Source organism: Delphinus delphis, chromosome 2 (genome assembly GCF_949987515.2).
Source record: "Delphinus delphis chromosome 2, mDelDel1.2, whole genome shotgun sequence".
Taxonomy (NCBI): Eukaryota; Metazoa; Chordata; class Mammalia; order Artiodactyla; family Delphinidae; genus Delphinus; species Delphinus delphis.
The window spans coordinates 131315708-131333336 of record NC_082684.1 but is presented as its reverse complement, the minus strand read 5'-3'; the positions used below and the strand labels follow the sequence as shown (position 1 = coordinate 131333336).

Below are 17629 nucleotides of genomic sequence, written 5' to 3'. Positions count from 1 at the left end.
CTTCCCCAGGGACATCTGCAGCCCCTTCAAGGCCCTCCTGACTGCTAAAGAGGATGGGGTGCTGGCTCTGTACCCGCGAAGGTATAGGGTCCAACCTGGGCAGTGTTCCGGGGGCTGGGCACCTGTTCTGCTCAGGAAGTTAGCACGTCTGCCCAGGACAGCGGCTCTGCATGGTATGGAGCGTGCCGGGTCTAGGGGACCCCTTTACACAGCACGGCCACTGGCTCTTGAGCCTGCTGCCCCAGTTCTGCACTGTGGGCTCCTGCCTGGGAGGCCCTGAAGCCTTAGAACCACAGGCAATCTCAGGCCAGCCACGTTTGCTCCCAGCCTCAGCTCTCACCAGAGACTCGCACTCAGGTTCCTCTAGAGATTCTCTTGCACTCAGACTCTTCTTGCTGGAAGGCTGAGGAGGGAAGGGAACAGGGATCACTTGTCCATCTGGAACAGCCAAAGTCAGGCATGGGGAGGTATTAACACTCTCCAAGAGAGCTTTACCTCCAAATAAGCCACTTTAGGTCAGATAGAGCCTAAAGCTCCCAGAGTTTGCAGGGGGATCCCTAGTTAATGCTGGAGCAGAGGGCAAAGCCAAGGCAACATACTCCCCCAAGCTGCTGCCCTCCCCCTTCCTCACCATAGGCGAGAGAGAGCTGTAGGCATATTGGGAAGCGGCCACATGCTCCTGCCCGTCTGTGCACCAAGGAAGCACAAGTGAGGGCTATACGTGGGGACACACGAGGGCCCAGTGGCCTCAAAAAGGCTCACAAGCATAGACACATGGTCCAAGGACTGCCTCTGATTCACTGAGCCTGAGCCTGTTACTCCCCGTTTCCTGTGCCGGGGAGATGGGCCAGCCCCCCCCACAACAGCCCTGGCCCCAAGCTTCATACCTGTAGGTGGGTGCAGACCCTCCTCAGCATGTCATATACACTGTCCCGGGAGAGCAGTGACACAAAGACATACTAGAACGTACAAAGAAAACAGAAAGGGGCAAGGTACGTAAAGACTTGGGAGAGTGCCAGGGTCAAGCTGTGGACTCCTAGAGCTGGAATGGGGAGAAGGACAAGGGAGCGCTGGCCCAGAATCTCACTGACCTTCTGGCTGGTGTTGGTGGTGATGGCCAGGCCATTGGGAAGGAGCCGCGCCATCTTGTGTTTTTTGATCATTTGCACAGACACCACGGGAATGACCACCTGACGGGGGAGAGGGATTCTTCTCTCAGGACTCACCCCTAAGGACACAGTCCCTTTGCTTCCTGCGTAGGGCGCCAGCCACCGCTGGCAGTGACCCAAGCACGAGCACCGTGGAGATGTCTGGTCCCACGTGGGAGAGTATCTGAGCCTCCACCGTCTCACGCAGGCTCCCTTCAGTTATCCCCCACCCCTTGGCCACACGTGCTGCTCCGGCTTCTCACCCCATCATCCAGGAGGCAAGGATGGTTGCCCTGGTGAATCCCATACTGCAGTAAGAGAGTTCCCTGAGCCACCATGCACCATGGCCACTTTCGGGCCCCCCTAAGTGTGACATCCCACTCTGATTCTGAAGGCATTTTGGAGGTACCCGTAGGCAGAATAATTTGGCAGTGAACTGTTCAGGCCGCTCAGGCCATGTGGAGTCTAGATTGGGGCCCCTGTTTGGAAGGGGTGGGGCTGCTGCCCTGGACACCAGGTGGGATGCCCTACAGTGAGAAGCCTCACCAAGTGTCAGCGTGTGGGGGGACAGGCCTGACTTGAGGTGCGCCCGCAGGGCAGGGGCGTCTCTTCCCTGGGCTGTGGCAGCCCTTATCACTTATTACTACCTTGATATCCTTGCCAAAGAGGCTGGCATGGAAGCAGAGCCAGTTGGGGGAGATGAAGAGCCGGCCCTGGAGAAGGAGGTCCCTCTGGAGGGCGCAGGAGCACACTGGGAAGTCACAGGAGACTGCCGTGAGCAAGGCCAGCCCGGGAGCCCTGGGGCCTGGGTCCTCCCACTCAGGAGTCCAGAGTCCAGCCTCGGGGACTGTCCTCCTCAGTACCCTTCCCAATCCCAGGCCCCAGCAACCCATTCCCCCAGCACCCTAGCATCCTTTCCTGTGACTCCTGACCGCTCCCACCCCACCAGACTGCTAGATGTTTCCTCTTCCTCCATCCATGCCCCAAAAGGTCTGGCAGGTTTCTGCCCTGGTCCCCTAAGCCTGGATGTTCACCTCCACAGGCAGAACTCCTTGCCCTGCCCTGCCAGGGAGAGAGGGCCTTGATTGTGCAAATGCGCCCACACACTCCCTGGCAGGCCTGAGCAGGAGAGAATAGACACTGATAAGAGCAGAACAGAAATAAGATTTGGAAGCCCCGACATTTCCTCAAGAAAATTTTTGTAAATTCAACTTCATATCTCAAATCAGCCCATCCTTCTCACACTTTTGAAGAAAAAAGGGCACGTTCAAAGGGCAGCCAGTTCCCATATCTGATTTGTGCCTGGAAGCTCTGGGAGAGGACCTGGGCCTTGGGCACTGCAGGTGCCTGTCCAGCCACCCGGGGAGACAGCTCACCTTTGAGAACCACCTCCTCCAAGGGGATGTCCTTAAACAGCTTGTGATATTGCTGGTTGTATTTTCTCAGTAGCGTCTGCAAACACACGAGCTGGGTCTGAGAAGTCCCAGGAGATCGGACCACCAGAGGGCCCTGCTCCAGCCACCAGCAAATAAGGCCACAGGGGTGGGGGTCCTGCGGTGACTTAGCATGAAGTAGTGGGTAAGCAGCCAGTGGGTGTGGAGGGCTGAGCTCCAAGCACAGCTTGTCTCCTGGTGACGCGAGGTCCTGACAGGCAGCCTAGGGCTGGAAGAGGACACAACTCCCACCCAGGAGGGGACACCCACTAGGTTTCCTGGTGACAGGCCTGTGGCCAAGGAGCCAACAGTCACCAAGTTCAGGCAGCCCGGGACCCCTCTCTCAGTGGGCAGTGAGAAGTCGGCTTCCCCACACTTACCCCTTCTCGGCCGCACTTCTTTATGTCTTCACCCTTCAAGCCTTCTGGCCAGTGCAGACTGCAAAGAAGACATGCCATTCCAGGGACAAGGAACCCTCAAAGTCCTACCCATGCATCCTTAGTGCCAACTCTGTCCTGGCCTCAAGCCACAAGCTTGGGGCAGAGATTGGAGGCTGGGGCCCTTCACAGCGGGCGCAGAGCTCGCCCTGGGGAGGTGCACTCCTGAGGCAGGGAGGGGTCGCTGAGAGCCCTCTTCCCCGACAGCTGTGAGCGGCTGCCCCCAGGAGGTATGCTCGGCCTGAGCCTCGATGTCCCAGAGCTGCCCACCCCTGAGTGTCAAAAGCCCTCTCCCGTTTTTCTGACCTAGGCGCAAGCAGAGGAGCGGACCGCAGAGTGAATGAGCAGGAGGCACAGGGATGGGGAGCAGGTGGGGTGGGGGTGTCAGCCTCACGGCTCCAGGGCCTGGCCATGGGCCATGATCCCAGCAGGACTGCCCTCTCCTGCAGTCTGCAGCTCTGCAGCTCTGCAGTGAGGGGCTGGGCAGACTCACCTGACCTGACTGAAGCTACCAGGGCTGGCGGAGCTGAAACGCAAACTTTTGCCCCGGCCAGGTTGGCCTGAAGACAGGTGGGCAGGGAGGAGGCTGGTAACCCGAGAAGCCTGGACTCTGCTAGGTCCCAGTGCGCTGGGACAGGCCTGGGAGTGGGAGGAAGAGGCCCCGGGCAGCCTATGCCCAACCTAACCCCCCTGACGCAGCCTTAAGGCCCCCTTTCAAACAGGTCACCTCCAGAGGGCTTCCCACCCCCAACCAGTATGTATATCTGATCGGGAGAGGGGCCTCACCTGGAGCCTCGGAGTCTCTGGACCCTGCCTAGTTTCTCCGTGCTCTTCAAAGAAGCCGTCTTTCCGTGCATCTGTTGAATACTGAGGAGAAACAGGCCCTCATCAGGAAGGGGGGCTCTCTGGGGACACCTTTCCCAGCCAGCTCCACCATGTCCAGGGCAGCTGCCTCTGCCCCCTACCCAAGACCGGCCCTGCTATTCAAGGTGCGCTGAAGATGTCACTGTCCAGAGGCAGCAGCCCAGGCAGGGCTTCAGGGCAACTGACAGAGAGAGGAGACTCACTCACTGTCTTTCCTGGAAGCGTGAAGTCCAGTTTATGCCTGGGTATGAAGGAAAATCAATCTCCCAGGTAGCTCTTAGGCCTCCAGCCCCACCCTTGAGAAGGCACCTGGGAGGGAGGACCCTGTGACTTGCTCCCGACCGAAAGCAGAAGTTTCGGAGGAGCCCAGGCAGTACTACCATAAACCATCAGCTTCTGGGAAAGGATTCTGAGCACAGGAGACCTTATCAAGGCTGAGCAGTTGATACTGCGCAGATGTGGTCGTGAACTTCAGCCCACAGCTGAGTGTGGGCTTAGGGGGCGGGGATGCCCCACACCAGGAAGTGGCCTCAATGCCTTCAGACCATCAGGGTAGCTCGGACCTGAGAGCCAAACCATCACAAAAATGTCCAATAGAGAGGGCCCGAGAGGGGGGAGACACCCTCTCCATAGGCAGGTGGGGCTCCCCAAAGGCTTTTGAATTCATGCCTCCACTAAACAGCTCCAAAGCCTAGGGTCCTCCCCTTCCTGCTCCTCCAGAGCAGAAAGACTAAAGCTTGAGCAGGCAAACTAGCCGCAGCTGAGTGGGCCCAGGGGTGATGGGAAGAGAGGGTGGCCAAGAAGCAGGGCCACGGCAGGGCAGTGTGGTGGTCGTGAATAGGTAACGGGGTCTGTGCACTGGTCTCTCAGCAGGTAAGGAGCTGGAACCTGGAACCTGCAGATCCCAGCGCTCCGTCCCTCTGGGCAGTGTCACCAGGCAAAGTCAAATTCTCTTCTTCAAGAACAGAGTTACTGGGACTTCCCCGGTGATCCCAGGGGATCCCCGGGGATCCCCGGTGATCCCCGGTGATCCCAGGAGGTTGGGAGCCTCCACGCTCCCAACGCAGGGGGCCGGGGTTCGATCCCTGGTCAGGGAACTTGATCCCACATGCGTGCAGCAACTAAAAGTGCACGTGCCGCAACTAAAGATCCCGCGTGCCACAACAAAGATCCCGACGCGGTGCAGCCAAAATAAATAAATATTTTTAAAAATTAAATTAAATTAAAAAATAAATTAAATAAATAAATAAAAGAAGAGTTACTGCCTAGCCAAGATCTGCCAAGCCCCTCCAGGATTATTAATCTGACCCTCCTCCCACCCTACCATTGTACAGATAGGAAACTGAGACCTGCCAGGGACAGGCTGTACCCAGTGTCACACAGCAAAGAGCCAGGTGATCTCACCCACCAAATGAGCCCAACCACAGCCATGTGGCCTGATTACCTCTGTCCTCAACCTTACGGTCAGTTTTGGTGCACATATCATGTATGTCCTGAATCTTTCAAAGTGACAGGTTGTGCTAGCGATGTGACCCTTTGACTCCTAAAGTTAATTTCTGAATTTATTTGGGTCCATCATAACACATTTCGCAGAGACTTCTCCCCCTTGATTTTTTTAATGCTTATTATAGAAAATATGAGAAATATAAAATATATAAAGCATTATGATCAAAAATCACCCATAAGAAAAAAATTCCCCCAAAATCACCCAAAGAAAACATTTATGCATAAATATATAATTTACGTAAGTGGGATTATATATCATATAATTTGTATGCCCTATTTTTGCTTAACATAATTTCATGAGAAATTCCCCATGTCCCTATTCATTCCTTGGATAGATTCTCAGAAGTGAAATTTGTGGATGGAGAATAAGCATTTCTCAGGATCTTCAGACCCACTTCCAAAATGCTTTCCAGGTGCTCTACCAACGAGCATGGCCATCAGCACTATATGAGGGTGCCCGTTGCCCTACATCCAGGCCATACACTGGGTATTATCTTTTTCTCACCTTTGCAAATTTGATAGGCGAAAATATATTGTTTTCATTTCTATTTCTGCTTATTGACAGGTTGAACATTTTTGCCAAATACATATTAACCACTGGGATTTCATCTGTGAATTGTCTATAAGGATCTTCATGTCTTTCTTATTGATTTGTATACCTTCTTTGTTGAGAAGATTAATCCTTAGTTTATCATTTTTGCAAATACTTCCCCCATTTGCCTTTCAGTTCTGTGGTATTGTTGCTGTACTTGTGTTTAATTTTTGTGCGGCCCATTCCATCTCTCTCTTTCATCTCTCTGTTTCTTTCTTGCTTTGAGGATAAGAGAGGCCCCTGAGGCAGAGTGTGTACAAGTCAAACCACCGAGCCTTAGAGACCTTGAACCCTACAGCCCAGGAGCCCACGGGGCCACCAGGGAGGAGATGGGTGTGGGCTCCGCTCTAAGGAACACACTCCAGCCCTGGGGACCAAGGATAAAACAAGACCCCAAGAGGAAGAAGGAGGAACTTGATCATGGTTTCAGAGGCAGGGAGCCTGTCACTCAGGCACTGGAAAGTGTGATACGAGTTGTCAGGGCTGCAGGAGCTCAGAGGACACACAGAGTGAAAGAGTTACAGCAGGACTCCCAGAGAAAAGGAAGCTGAGCCTTACCAGCTGGGTGGGACTATAATCCTGCTTGGCTTCCATCATCTAACCCTGCGTAATAATCACGCCTTTGCATAGATTCTAAACCCAACCCATCCTTAGGTTCAAATGTGACCTCAGAGAGGGGCGCCTTCTGTCAGTCCTCCCCCAGCCTAGTGATGAGCCCTACTGCAGGCTCTCAGCCCCGAACCCCAGGCTCCCTCTCAGGCACCTGTGTGTGAGCTCTAACTGCCCACCTCCAGGGGCTCCAGGACGCCTCCTGCAACATCGCAGCCCCTGAGCCTAGGGCACCGCCAGCGTGCAACAGGCACTCGTGACGTGACATGTCTGAGGAAGGACTGTGTGGACAGTGTAAGTGAGATCAAGAACAGAGGTTGGAGGAGAGATGGGCCATGAGAATAACAAAAAAAGGCTGCCACGATTCCCACAGCATCTCCATGAAAAAATAACGGTAAGAAAACAGGAGTCCCTTGGGGTAAATGACTCAAATATGTTCAAACTCAAAGCAACCCCTTTTCGTGTGATGAACATGATGGTCACAAGCCAATCCTTCATGTCCATCGATTAAAATCAGCCCCTCCGGGCCGTCCTGATAATGCTGTTGATACAGAGACCCTGGCTATGGCCAAAATGCACTGCTTTCAAAATCACCTTCAAGTCAGACTTTCTACTGATTCGTCTTCTTTCCCATAGTATTTGTTTAGATGAGTAAAAATAAAGAGATGGGAGCAAAGTCAGAGGAAAAGCTAGGTCTGGGGTGATAGTCATTGAGAATTCACCAACAGAACCAGGCAGGTGGGGTCCACCCAAGGAGCAACAGGGCCCTGACCCAGACGAAGGAGGTGGCAAGAGCAGGGCGCTGGAGAGTGAGGGGCCAGGCTGGGTCCCCGCCCCCTGCCGGCAGTCTCTGTCCACTCCCACAGAGCCTTCCTCAACCTAGTTGCTCTTGCTATGTGTGTTGTGAACCATACCCGCTGCCCATCCAGCCCCATCACACCTCCATGTGCAGACTATGGAGTTAATATCAAGGGTCTTCAAAACCGTATCTATTTTTTCAATCAAAGCCACAAAAAAATGTCGTTATTGTCATGAGGGTGATGGAGCACGGGAGGCTCAGTAGGCTGGACATTAAAGGGGGTAGAAAAGGTTTGAAAATTCCTCAGATGAGGCCCTTTCATTCTGCTGAGCCTAGTCCAAAGGCAAGATGCTGATCCAGAGGACACAACTTGTGCTTGCCCTGCCCTCAGGCCTTGCTGGCCCCAGTGGGAACTCAGGCTAACTGCCCATTCCTTCATTCCTTACTGAGCTTATCACCCCAGGAACCCAGTATGAGCCTGCCCAGCCCAGGGGGCTGCTGAGAGGGAGGGGATGGGCAGCCAGCACTGAGAGACGTCGGGAGAGAAGCAAGGCCCATCAGGAAAGGGGAGACACAGGGAATTCCCTAGTGGTCCAGTGGTAGGACTCCGCACTTTCACAGCCAAGGGCCCGGGTTCAATCCCTGGTCGGAGAACTAAGATCCTGTAAGCCAAGCAGCACAGCTGGAAAAAAAAGAAGGAAAGGGGAGACACAGAGAGGTTAGGAGAGGGAGAGAGAGGCAGTGCAGAGAAGACCCACAGAGGCTGAGTCTAGCTGCTTCCTAGGGACCTCACAGACGAAGCTTCATGGGACACTTGACACATGCACTCCGCTCTGGATGCCTCCCCCGGGCTCAAAATATCCACACCAGGTAGATACTCCCCCACCTAAATCCCTAATGTGACACCTCGTCCCTCCAGAGCGGCAGAGCCTGCCATCTAGACGAATCCATCAAAGTGAGCTCAGCATCATCCCCCCAAATCTGCTTCCCCTTGAAAGGCCCCGTCCTCCACAGTTACCCAAGCCAGAGTCCTCAACTCACGCTTCTTCTCCACCGCTGCAACCAGTCAACCGCCAAGGCCCCGAGAGCCTGGCACCACCCGACCCACCGTACCATCTACTGTCTCCACTCCTGCTACAGCAGGCAAGCCTAGGCCACCATCATCCTCTTCCTCGATGCTGGCAACAGCTTCCTAACTACACCTGCCCCCAGCCTTGCCCTTCCACACCTGGCACTCTCCCACACCCACACTGCCAACAGAGCCACCTGGGGCCCAGATCTGAGCCTGCCCCCCTCCTGCTGACTTTCCTCTTGTAGTTCCTTCTTGCCTCCTACCTGGCCTTCCTGACCTTCCTGCTTCCTTTCCAGCCTCACCCCTACAGCTCAGCGGCAGCCCTTCACCCCTGCATGTTTGCTCTTCCTGGAATTCCTTGCCATACTTATCTACCTGGGGAATTCCCTGGTCGTCTTTCAAAGCCCAGATCAGGCATCACCTTCTCTGTGAAGCCTTCCCAGCTTTCCCCCATGCAGAGCTGGTCATCCCTCCTCTATGGTCCCTGGTCCCTTCTTTCACGCTGCTGCTCCAGCCCTTACCACCCAGACTGTGCTTGTCTGTTTAGACATCTGAGCTCCACCAGGGGTGTGTCTTCTACATCTCTGTACCAGCAGCACACAGCAGGCGCCCAATGTTTGCTAAATGAATGCGTGAAGGAGAGACAGAGAAAGGGACACGATGACACTTCAAGAGGGAGGAGGGGAGAAAAAAAGCCGGGTAGTAGGGACTTCCCTGGTGGCTCAGGGTTAAGAATCCGCCTGCCAGTGCAGGGGACACGGGTTCAAGCCCTGGTCCAGGAAGATCCCACATGCCGCGGAGGAACTAAGCTCATGCACCACAACTACCCAGCCTGCGCTCTAGAGCCCTCGATCCACAACTACTGAGCCCACGTGCCACAACTACTGAAGCCTGTGCGACTAGAGCCCGTGCTCGGCAACAAGAGAAGCCACCGCAATGAGAAGCCCGTGCACCGCAACGAAGAGTAGCCCCTGCTCGCCGCAACTAGAGAAAGCCTGTGCGCAGCAACGAAGATCCAATGGAGCCAAAAATAAATAAATAAATAAATAAAAATTTTAAAAGCCAGGCAGTAAGAGTGAAGGAGGCACAGAGAACGATGGATGCCCAGCAGGAAGGGGAGGGGTGGTGGACAGGAGTGGAGGGGGGTCACCCACAGATGGGCCCTCCCCTCCGGGAGCCCCGGCCTGTGGAGCAGGCAGACAGCCCGGCCCGGCAGCGCCAGGCACTCAATCCACGCCGGCTGACTGATCAAAGAGGAGCCTGGGTGGGAGACAGAGGACATACGGAAAAGGGTGAAGTGGCTCAGAAGGGATGGGAGGGGGTGTTTGGGGAAAAGCACAGGCTGGGCCCCTCCCAGCCCCACAGCAGTGCTCACTGGCTGCACCCCGCTGGGCTGTCGCAGCTCCACCCACTCCCCAGCCCCTCCACCAGAACCCTCCCTAACCACAGGGCAACCCCTCCCCTCGCTCCTGGTGCTGGTGCTGGTGCTGAAGCAGAAAACTCGGCCAGGCCTGGCAGCCGGAGCCAGCTGGGCCTTTGTGGGCACTGGAGGGTCCCCTCAGGTGTCTCCTCCCCCAGGGGGATGTCCACACTCTCCCAAGTTGTCTTCTAGTTGACACCTGAGATGCTAGAGTGTCCTGTGGGTCCTGTCATCTCTTCTCAAGGCCAGGGCCAGCTCCCCCCACTCCTGCAGGACGTGGGTCCCAATCAGCTCCAAGGAGAGACCTTTTCCAAACAGAAAACACATCTTAGGGAATTCCTTGGCGTTCCAGTGGTTAGGACTCCGCGCTGGCACTGCCCAGGCGGGGTTCAATCCCTGCTTGGGGAACTAAGATCCCGCAAGCCACGTGGAGCGGCCAAAAAAAGGAAAGAAAACCCATCTTAGCAGCAGGCCCCTGAGAGTGCAAAGCCAGAGACAGCGAATAGAGCCATCTAGGGACAGGGAGCTGAGGGCGCGTGTCCTGGAAGGAACGTCCACCACTGGGGCTCAGCAGCCTAGACCTTGGGGCGCCTCCAGATTCCCCCAGGCTCCCTCACCCCACCCCACCTCTACATCTCAGCACACAGCTCACCGCCTACTTCACAGAGAAAAAAGACCATCCTGTTAACTCAGAAGGGTAGCCTGCCGGGTACACACTAGAATCACCTGTAGAGCTTTTCAAAAAACCAAAGAAAAATGATCCCTGAGCTCTGTTCTCAAACCAGTTAAATCAGAACCTCTGGGGGTAGCATTTAGGTAACTATATATTTTTAACTTGTTACTGATGTGTAATTTACATATTGAAAAGTGCACACAAAGTAAGTGAACCGTGCAACGCATTTCACAAACGGTGCATACCGGAGAAGCTGCCCTCCAGAAGCCCCTCCCACGCCTTCTAGTCTCACTGCCCACTCCCAACCCCCCACCCCCGGGTCAAAGAGAACCACCTACGCGACTTCCAACAACACAGATTGTCTTTGGCTCTTCGGGGACTTTCTGTGGATGGAATCACGTGGTACGTGTTCTTTTACTCGGCAACACACTGGTGAGATTCATCCACACTGCTGTGTGGCTGCAAACTGCATTTTCACTAATGTTTAGAGTTCCATTATATGGACATGTTGCAACTGATTTATTAATCTTACTGTTGAGGGGCATTTTACTATTGAGTTTCCAGTTTTTGCCTGTTACAAAACCGTTGCTATAAACATTTCAGCACCTTGTGTCTTGTGCACACAAATATTCGTTTCTATGAGTAAACACTTAGGGTTGGTATTGCTGGGTCATGAGGTTCAGCCTCAGGCTTTTAAAAGCTCTCGGGTGATTTTAAACCCCTCCTTTGTTTGGGGCTCAGAGGGGGACGCATACCTCCTGGTCTCTGAGGCCAGTCCTCCCACCTGGGCTCCGGACCTGGGGCTCTGACCCTCCTGTGCCTTCACCCGGCCCTCTGGAGTTCCAGGAACATCCTTGGCAAAACAGGGAATCACGCTCTTAATAGAGATTTCCTTCATCTGTTAAGGTCGCAGAGTTCATTTCCTGAGTTTTGTCAAGGAAGTAAGGCCAGCCCTCCCGTGTGGCAGCGTCCAGCCCTGAACCACACTGTGTCCTGCCCAAGAGCCCCCCCTATCTTTCTCTCAGGGCCACTGGCCCGAAGTACAGCCCAGAAAATGGCTGACAAGACCTCTCCCCCAGGGAAACTGGAATAACGTGGACAGAGTCAGGCTCGTCGTCAATACACTGAAACTTGAAGTGGAAAGGCAATATCCTTTTGCAAAAAAAAACTCTATTATTTCTTACATAGAGGCTGCACCTCACTTTTTATTTTTCTAAGCTGATAATCCATATCTAGGACAACAAGGACAAGTTTCACCTTTTCCACCCATCAGGGAAGGGGAGAGAATCCCATAATTGAATTCCATACTGAGTGTAAGGGCGTGTGGCTCTGAGCTGGGGGCCACATGCTGGGCCCCAATCCGTCTGTCCTGCTCAGCAGCCCTGGCAAAGGACTCAGGGTGGGGCAGGTGCTCAGCCTAGTCACAATCCCTACTTCCCAGGAGCTGGTCTGAGAACCCCTGGGCCAGGAATATGCTTCGTTTCCCTTTACTACATGTGGCAGCTTTGAAAGGGAATGTGGAGGCCCAGTTTGTACAGATGACCCGGGCTACAGGATAGAACCACGGGGGTGCTCCAGACCCGAGCAAAGCCACCCGCAAGCTGACCAGCGCCCTCTTTAGAATGAAAAGCTGAGGGACTTCCCTGGCGGTCCAGTGGTTAGGCCTTTGCCTTCCAATGCAGGGGGTGCGGGTTCGATCCCTGGTCGGAGAGCTAAGATCCCACATGTCTTGCGGCCAAAAAAAACCAAAATATATTTTTTGAAAAAGCAATATTATAACAAATTCAATAAAGACTTTAAGATGGTCCACATTAAAATAAAAATTTTTAAAAAAAGAATGAAAAGCTGAGCTGGCCCATCAGGATCCCTTTCTGATGAATCCTAACTGGGAAATACGGGAGGTGGAGGAGGTGGGCCAAAGGCAGTGAACAGGCAGGAGAGAGCCGCAGGTGTGCTGGGCCAGAGTGACTGGGTGCACCTGGAGATTGGGTCGAGAATGAGGAAGAGAGTGAAGAGAGAAGCAGGTGGGCCGTGGGCCGTGGGCCGTAGGCCAAGCCCTGCCCTGGGAGACAGCGAAGAGGGTCCGCTCCCCACGGCAGCTCCTTGACTTTCCATCTGCTCCCAATGCCCCGGCCCTTGCAGCCAAGACCAAAAACCCCCATACCTGGTTTGCCCGAAGACCACAAACGAGGGCACACATGTGATGTCCTTTAAGACATGATGGGACTTCCCTGGTGGCGCAGTGGTTAAGAATCCGCCTGCCAATGCATGGGACAGGGGTTCGAGCCCTGGTCCGGGAAGATCCACATGCCGCGGAGCAACTAAGGCCGTGCGCCACAACTACTAAGCCTGCGACCTAGAGCCCGCGAGCCACAACTACTGAGCCCAAGTGCTGCAACTACTGAAGCCCGCCCGCCTAGAGCCCATGCTCTGCAGCAAGAGAAGCCACCGCAATGAGAAGCCCGCGCACCGCAACGAAGAGTAGACCCCGCTCGCCGCAACTAGTGGGGCAGGTAGTACAACTTAACACCTCACGGGTGAAGAAGGGAGGCTCAGCTGGGTTCACTGGCAGGGCCAGGACTCCATAGACGGCTGATACCCACATCTGGGGGTACCATACCTGCAATGCGCCAAGAAAGGGAAGAAGCCTCTGAAGAAAGTTCAGCCCAAGTCTGGCCCCATTAACGATGGAGCCCCCCGGGGGAAGGAGGTGAATGGATCTGGCTCACGATCTCCTCTAATCTCAGTCCAGTTCTAGTCATGCAAGAGAGATGCACCATTCCCATTGCACAGATGAGGAAACTGAGGCCCACAGAGGTAAAGCACTTTGCTCCTGACCACATAACTGGAAAGCAGTGGAGCTCGAATTCAAAATCCAGTCTGGCTGAAAGTGTGCACTCTTTCTACCGTGCCTGGAGCGCTCGAGGGACCCAAATTCTGCCCTTTCCTAGAGCTCTCCCTGCTGCAGGGCCAGGCCCCTGCTCTCCCCACAGGCCCAGTACAGGGGGACTAGGGGAAATGGAGGGGGTGTCTACTGGGCTGAGATGATCATGTGGGAGCCCTTCTGGGAAGTGGGGTTCCCTAGATCAGAACCCCCCAGCCTTTATCTCCCTTACCCCAAGAACCAAACACACTGGATGAGCTAGTTGCTAGGAAGATGTGGGCTGGCCCAGCCCTCTGGGGGCAGCTAGATCCAGCCTGAACAAGGACCCCTTTGAGCGCTGGTGCTAACAAGAACTCCTTCTACCTACAGGGATCTCAGAAACCCTGGGTCCTCCCATCCAATGGGAGCTGGGAGGGCCAGGGGCAAGGCTGGCCCCATCTCCCACTCTCGGCAGCCAAGCTGCCTGGTTGACTGGACCAGCCCTGGTTAAAGGGCCCCAAGCCCTTTTCCCTTCTCCCTGACCTCCCACCCAGGCCTGGGCTCTCAGCACACCAGAAAGGCCCTGCTCCTCATGCGGACAGAATCTGGGAGCAAAGTGCTCAGGCTGACGCTTCTCCTGCCCTCGGGAGCCGCGCTAAGGAGCCCCCCCTCCCAGGTCTGCCTGGGCCCTGCTCAGCTAAGCTGCTGCTGCCCGAGGTAGGGACCCCTCTTTCTCACCCCCCAGGACCTCTCCTCCCTGAAGCCTGGCCGGCCTGTACCTCCAGGGAGAGCAGAGCCGTCCCTCCCTGTGCCCACTTCTGCTCAGATAGCCTCCTTTGCTGCATCACCTGTTGATGCGGCAGTCTCCCCCCTAGACTGTCATATTCATCTCTTACCCCAGGGCCTCGCACAACCTCAGGCTTACAGTAAGTGCTCCATAACTGTTTACCGAAGAGACAAACGCTCCCTGTGGAAAACCCCTCTGTGTAGTTTGTTTAGCAGTGGTGGGGCCTCAGGATGCCAACATAAGACCTGGAGTAAGGGAATTCCCTGGAGGTCCAGAGGTTGGGACTCTGCGTTCTCACTGCCAAGGGCCTGGGTTCGGTCCCTGGCCAGGGAACTAGAGTCCCACAAAACACACGGCGCGGCCTGGAGTGAGAACAACTCACTCAAGTTTGCCTCTGGCTCCCCTGACCCTCCGGGTGGCCCCCAGGCATCTCCCTCTGAGTCTCCTCCCTCCTCTCTAAAATGAGGAGAATCCTTTCTCTGGCCTGCAGATGGTCAGGGCCACTGTGAGGATCTGAGACAGGTCACCGCCCAGCCCTGGGGAAGGGGGCCGGTTCTCACAGCCTTGCCCACTGGGCCTCCCACCCCTGCCTGCACCACTGAGAGCTGAGTTGCCCCCCTACCCTCCCATCATGTCCCTTGAAGGATGCCCAGAGGTGAGCTCCCCATGGGAAGTAGAGATGGGAACACCACCGGGCCCCCCACTGCACCCGCAAATCTCCATACATGTCCTGGGACAGTGGCAGCGGGCAGGGCCCTCTTTACACCTGGGTGGCATCCATGGACTGTGTCCTATCCCCTGGGGCCCAGAGGTCCTCCCACAGCTCAGGCCCAACCATACTCAGGATCCCACCCTCTCTTCTCTCTCCACCAGAGGTACGAGGCCAGCAGTTGCTGCCCCCTTCCTGGCCAGAGCTCAAAGACCTGCAGAGTGAGAACAGTCACCAGGGAGACAGATGGACAAATGGCTGAAACCTGGAAGCTTTGCTCCCGGGGATACGCAGGATTTCCTACAAAGCCCGGCTACGATGGAGCAGGGAATCGGTTCTGCAGAGAGTGACCTGCCTGTTGCTGGCCTCCTCCCACAGTGCCCACCGCTGGAGCAGCATCTGTGAGAGTTGGCACCCCTGGACCTGGTCACAGACCACTTTTTCTTGGCAGGCCACTCGGGGCCTGGCTGTTTCCAGACAAGAAGCTGGTCATTCAGGTCTAAACACAGACTTGCATTCATGAAGAAACAGAGCACCCCTGTGCTCCTGGGGGCCACCCTCTGCCGGGCAGGCTGAGGGGAGGGCCCACAGACACCCTCAGATGCTCACCCCCACTCAAGGCTGCCTGGAGGTGTGGCTACTCCCGGGACAAGTCAGCTCTGTCCATCCATGGGTAGCATCCAGCATACCCAACTCCAACCATCCGGGGACACCCAGCTCAGAATCACTCTGGCTTTGGGGACCCACCTGGCTCTTGTCAGGGCACAGGCAGTCTCGAGCAGGCTCAGTGTCCTGGAAGAGCCTGGGCGTGGGGACAGGAAGACAGGACGCAGGCCTAGAAGTACCTCTCACTGCTGTGGGTCCTTGGAGAAGCCACTCTCCCCTTCTGGGCCTCAGTTACTCCTCTGCAAAGGGGCAAGAAAGTCTCAAGCCAGGAGGGAAAGCAAATGTTGTCTGAGAGAATAACAAAGCCTAGGCAGGAACTGGGTGAGGGGGCAGATGGCCACTGGCTCTCCGTGGTCAGAAAAACCCCAATCCCAGGACAGGCTGGCAGAAGCCCCTCTGCCTCCATCCTACAAATGCCAATTGAACGCCTGTATTCGCTCAGCTCTGTGTAAGTGCTGTGTACACGAAGAGGGATAAGGCATGCTACTATCCCCAAAATGCCCGGTGGGAGAGGCAGACATGAAACAAATATTTATAGAGACGGATACATAATTATAACTGTGTAATGTACATTACGAAGGCAAAGCACAGCGTCCTAGGAGGACCTCTGTCAAGGAGTCCTGAGTCACCCGTGGAGAGTGGGGAAGACCCCCCGAAGCAGCAGGATCTGCACTGATGGCCAATGGATGCTAATCAGACTGAGGGGCTGGCAGGGTCGGGGTGGGGAGGATTGGAGGGTGTTGGGAAGGGGTCCTTGTAGAGGGTTTATTAGAGGGTTTATGATGTGCAAAAGCCCTGAGGCCAGATGTGTGTGGCACGTATGAGAAATATAAACAGAGCCTTTGTGTCTGGAGGGTAGAGGTGAGTAGTGAAGTGATGAGCAATGAGGCTGGAGAGGTTGGCAGGGCTAGATCATGCAGGGTCTTGTGGGCCCCAGTAAGGGTTTTTGTCATTCTCTTAAAAACTATGGGGTGGGCTTCCCTGGTGGCGCAGTGGTTGAGAGTCCGCCTGCTGATACAGGGGACACGGGTTCGTGCCCCGTTCCTGGAAGATCCCACATGCCGCCGAGCGGCTGGGCCCGTGAGCCATGGCCGCTGAGCCTGCGCGCCGGGACCCTGTGCTCCGCAACGGGAGAGGCCACAACAGTGAGAGGCCCGCGTACCGCAAAAACAAACAAACAAACAAAAAAAAAACTATGGGGGGGTAGGGCTTCCCTGGTGGCGCAGTGGTTGAGAGTCCGCCTGCCGATGCAGGGGACACGGGTTCGTGCCCCGGTCCGGGAAGATCCCACGTGCCGTGAAGCGGCTGGGCCCGTGAGCCATGGCCGCTGAGCCTGCGCGTCCGGAGCCTGTGCTCCGCAACGGGAGAGGCCACAGCGGAGAGAGGCCCGCGTACCGCAAAAAACAAACAAACAAACAAACAAAACAACTATGGGGGGGCCTTTTGCGCTGCAGAAATGGAGTCGGAGACACTAGATATAGCTGCTTACCCCCGCAACTGGTTTCTTCTGGGGACTTTGGGCCCCCAGATTTTGATATCTGATTTCAGTATATACAGGAATTGGCTTTTTCTGGAAAATGTATGTGAAAGTGTGATTTTAATATCCATCACTTTTATACTTATATGAAAGTCCATGAATAAAGTTGTTTATAGTAAAAAAAAAAAAAAAAAGAAAGAAAGAAAAGAAGAAAAGCTATGAGGAGCCAATGAAGGGATTTTAAAGGGAAATACACTGTCAACTTTGTACGTTAAAGAGTACGGAGCAGCGTCTGTTTGAGCTGGCACCCCTGGGCGTGGTCACAGATCACTCTAATACATAGATTTATTTCAAAGTCATCCAAAGGGTGTGGGGCAGGGGGAGCACAGGATGAGTACTGATGAAATAGGGACAACCTGATGTCGGTGGTTATTGTAGTTGGTGGTGATGAATACATGGGGGTCCCTCCTACAACTCTCCTCCTCTTTTGTATATATTTAGAATTTTCCATGGAGACAGACCAGTTAGGAGACTGTATTCCAGCAGAGAGATGAGGTCTCAGACTTGGTGGCAG

The 17629-nt window shown here is 54.9% G+C and overlaps 1 protein-coding gene across 1 annotated transcript in view; it reads right to left on the bottom strand.

The window, feature by feature from the left end:
• GRAMD2A (GRAM domain containing 2A) overlaps positions 1–17629 on the bottom strand; it is a 32997-nt gene that overhangs the window by 2109 nt on the left and 13259 nt on the right. The window contains exons 2-8 of the mRNA XM_060005676.1: positions 3805–3885; positions 2962–3019; positions 2525–2600; positions 1796–1899; positions 1092–1190; positions 888–959; positions 341–403 (exon numbers count right to left, since the gene is read on the bottom strand). Coding sequence (XP_059861659.1) covers positions 341–403; positions 888–959; positions 1092–1190; positions 1796–1899; positions 2525–2600; positions 2962–3019; positions 3805–3885 — 553 coding nt within the window. The remainder of the gene's footprint in view (positions 1–340; positions 404–887; positions 960–1091; positions 1191–1795; positions 1900–2524; positions 2601–2961; positions 3020–3804; positions 3886–17629) is intronic.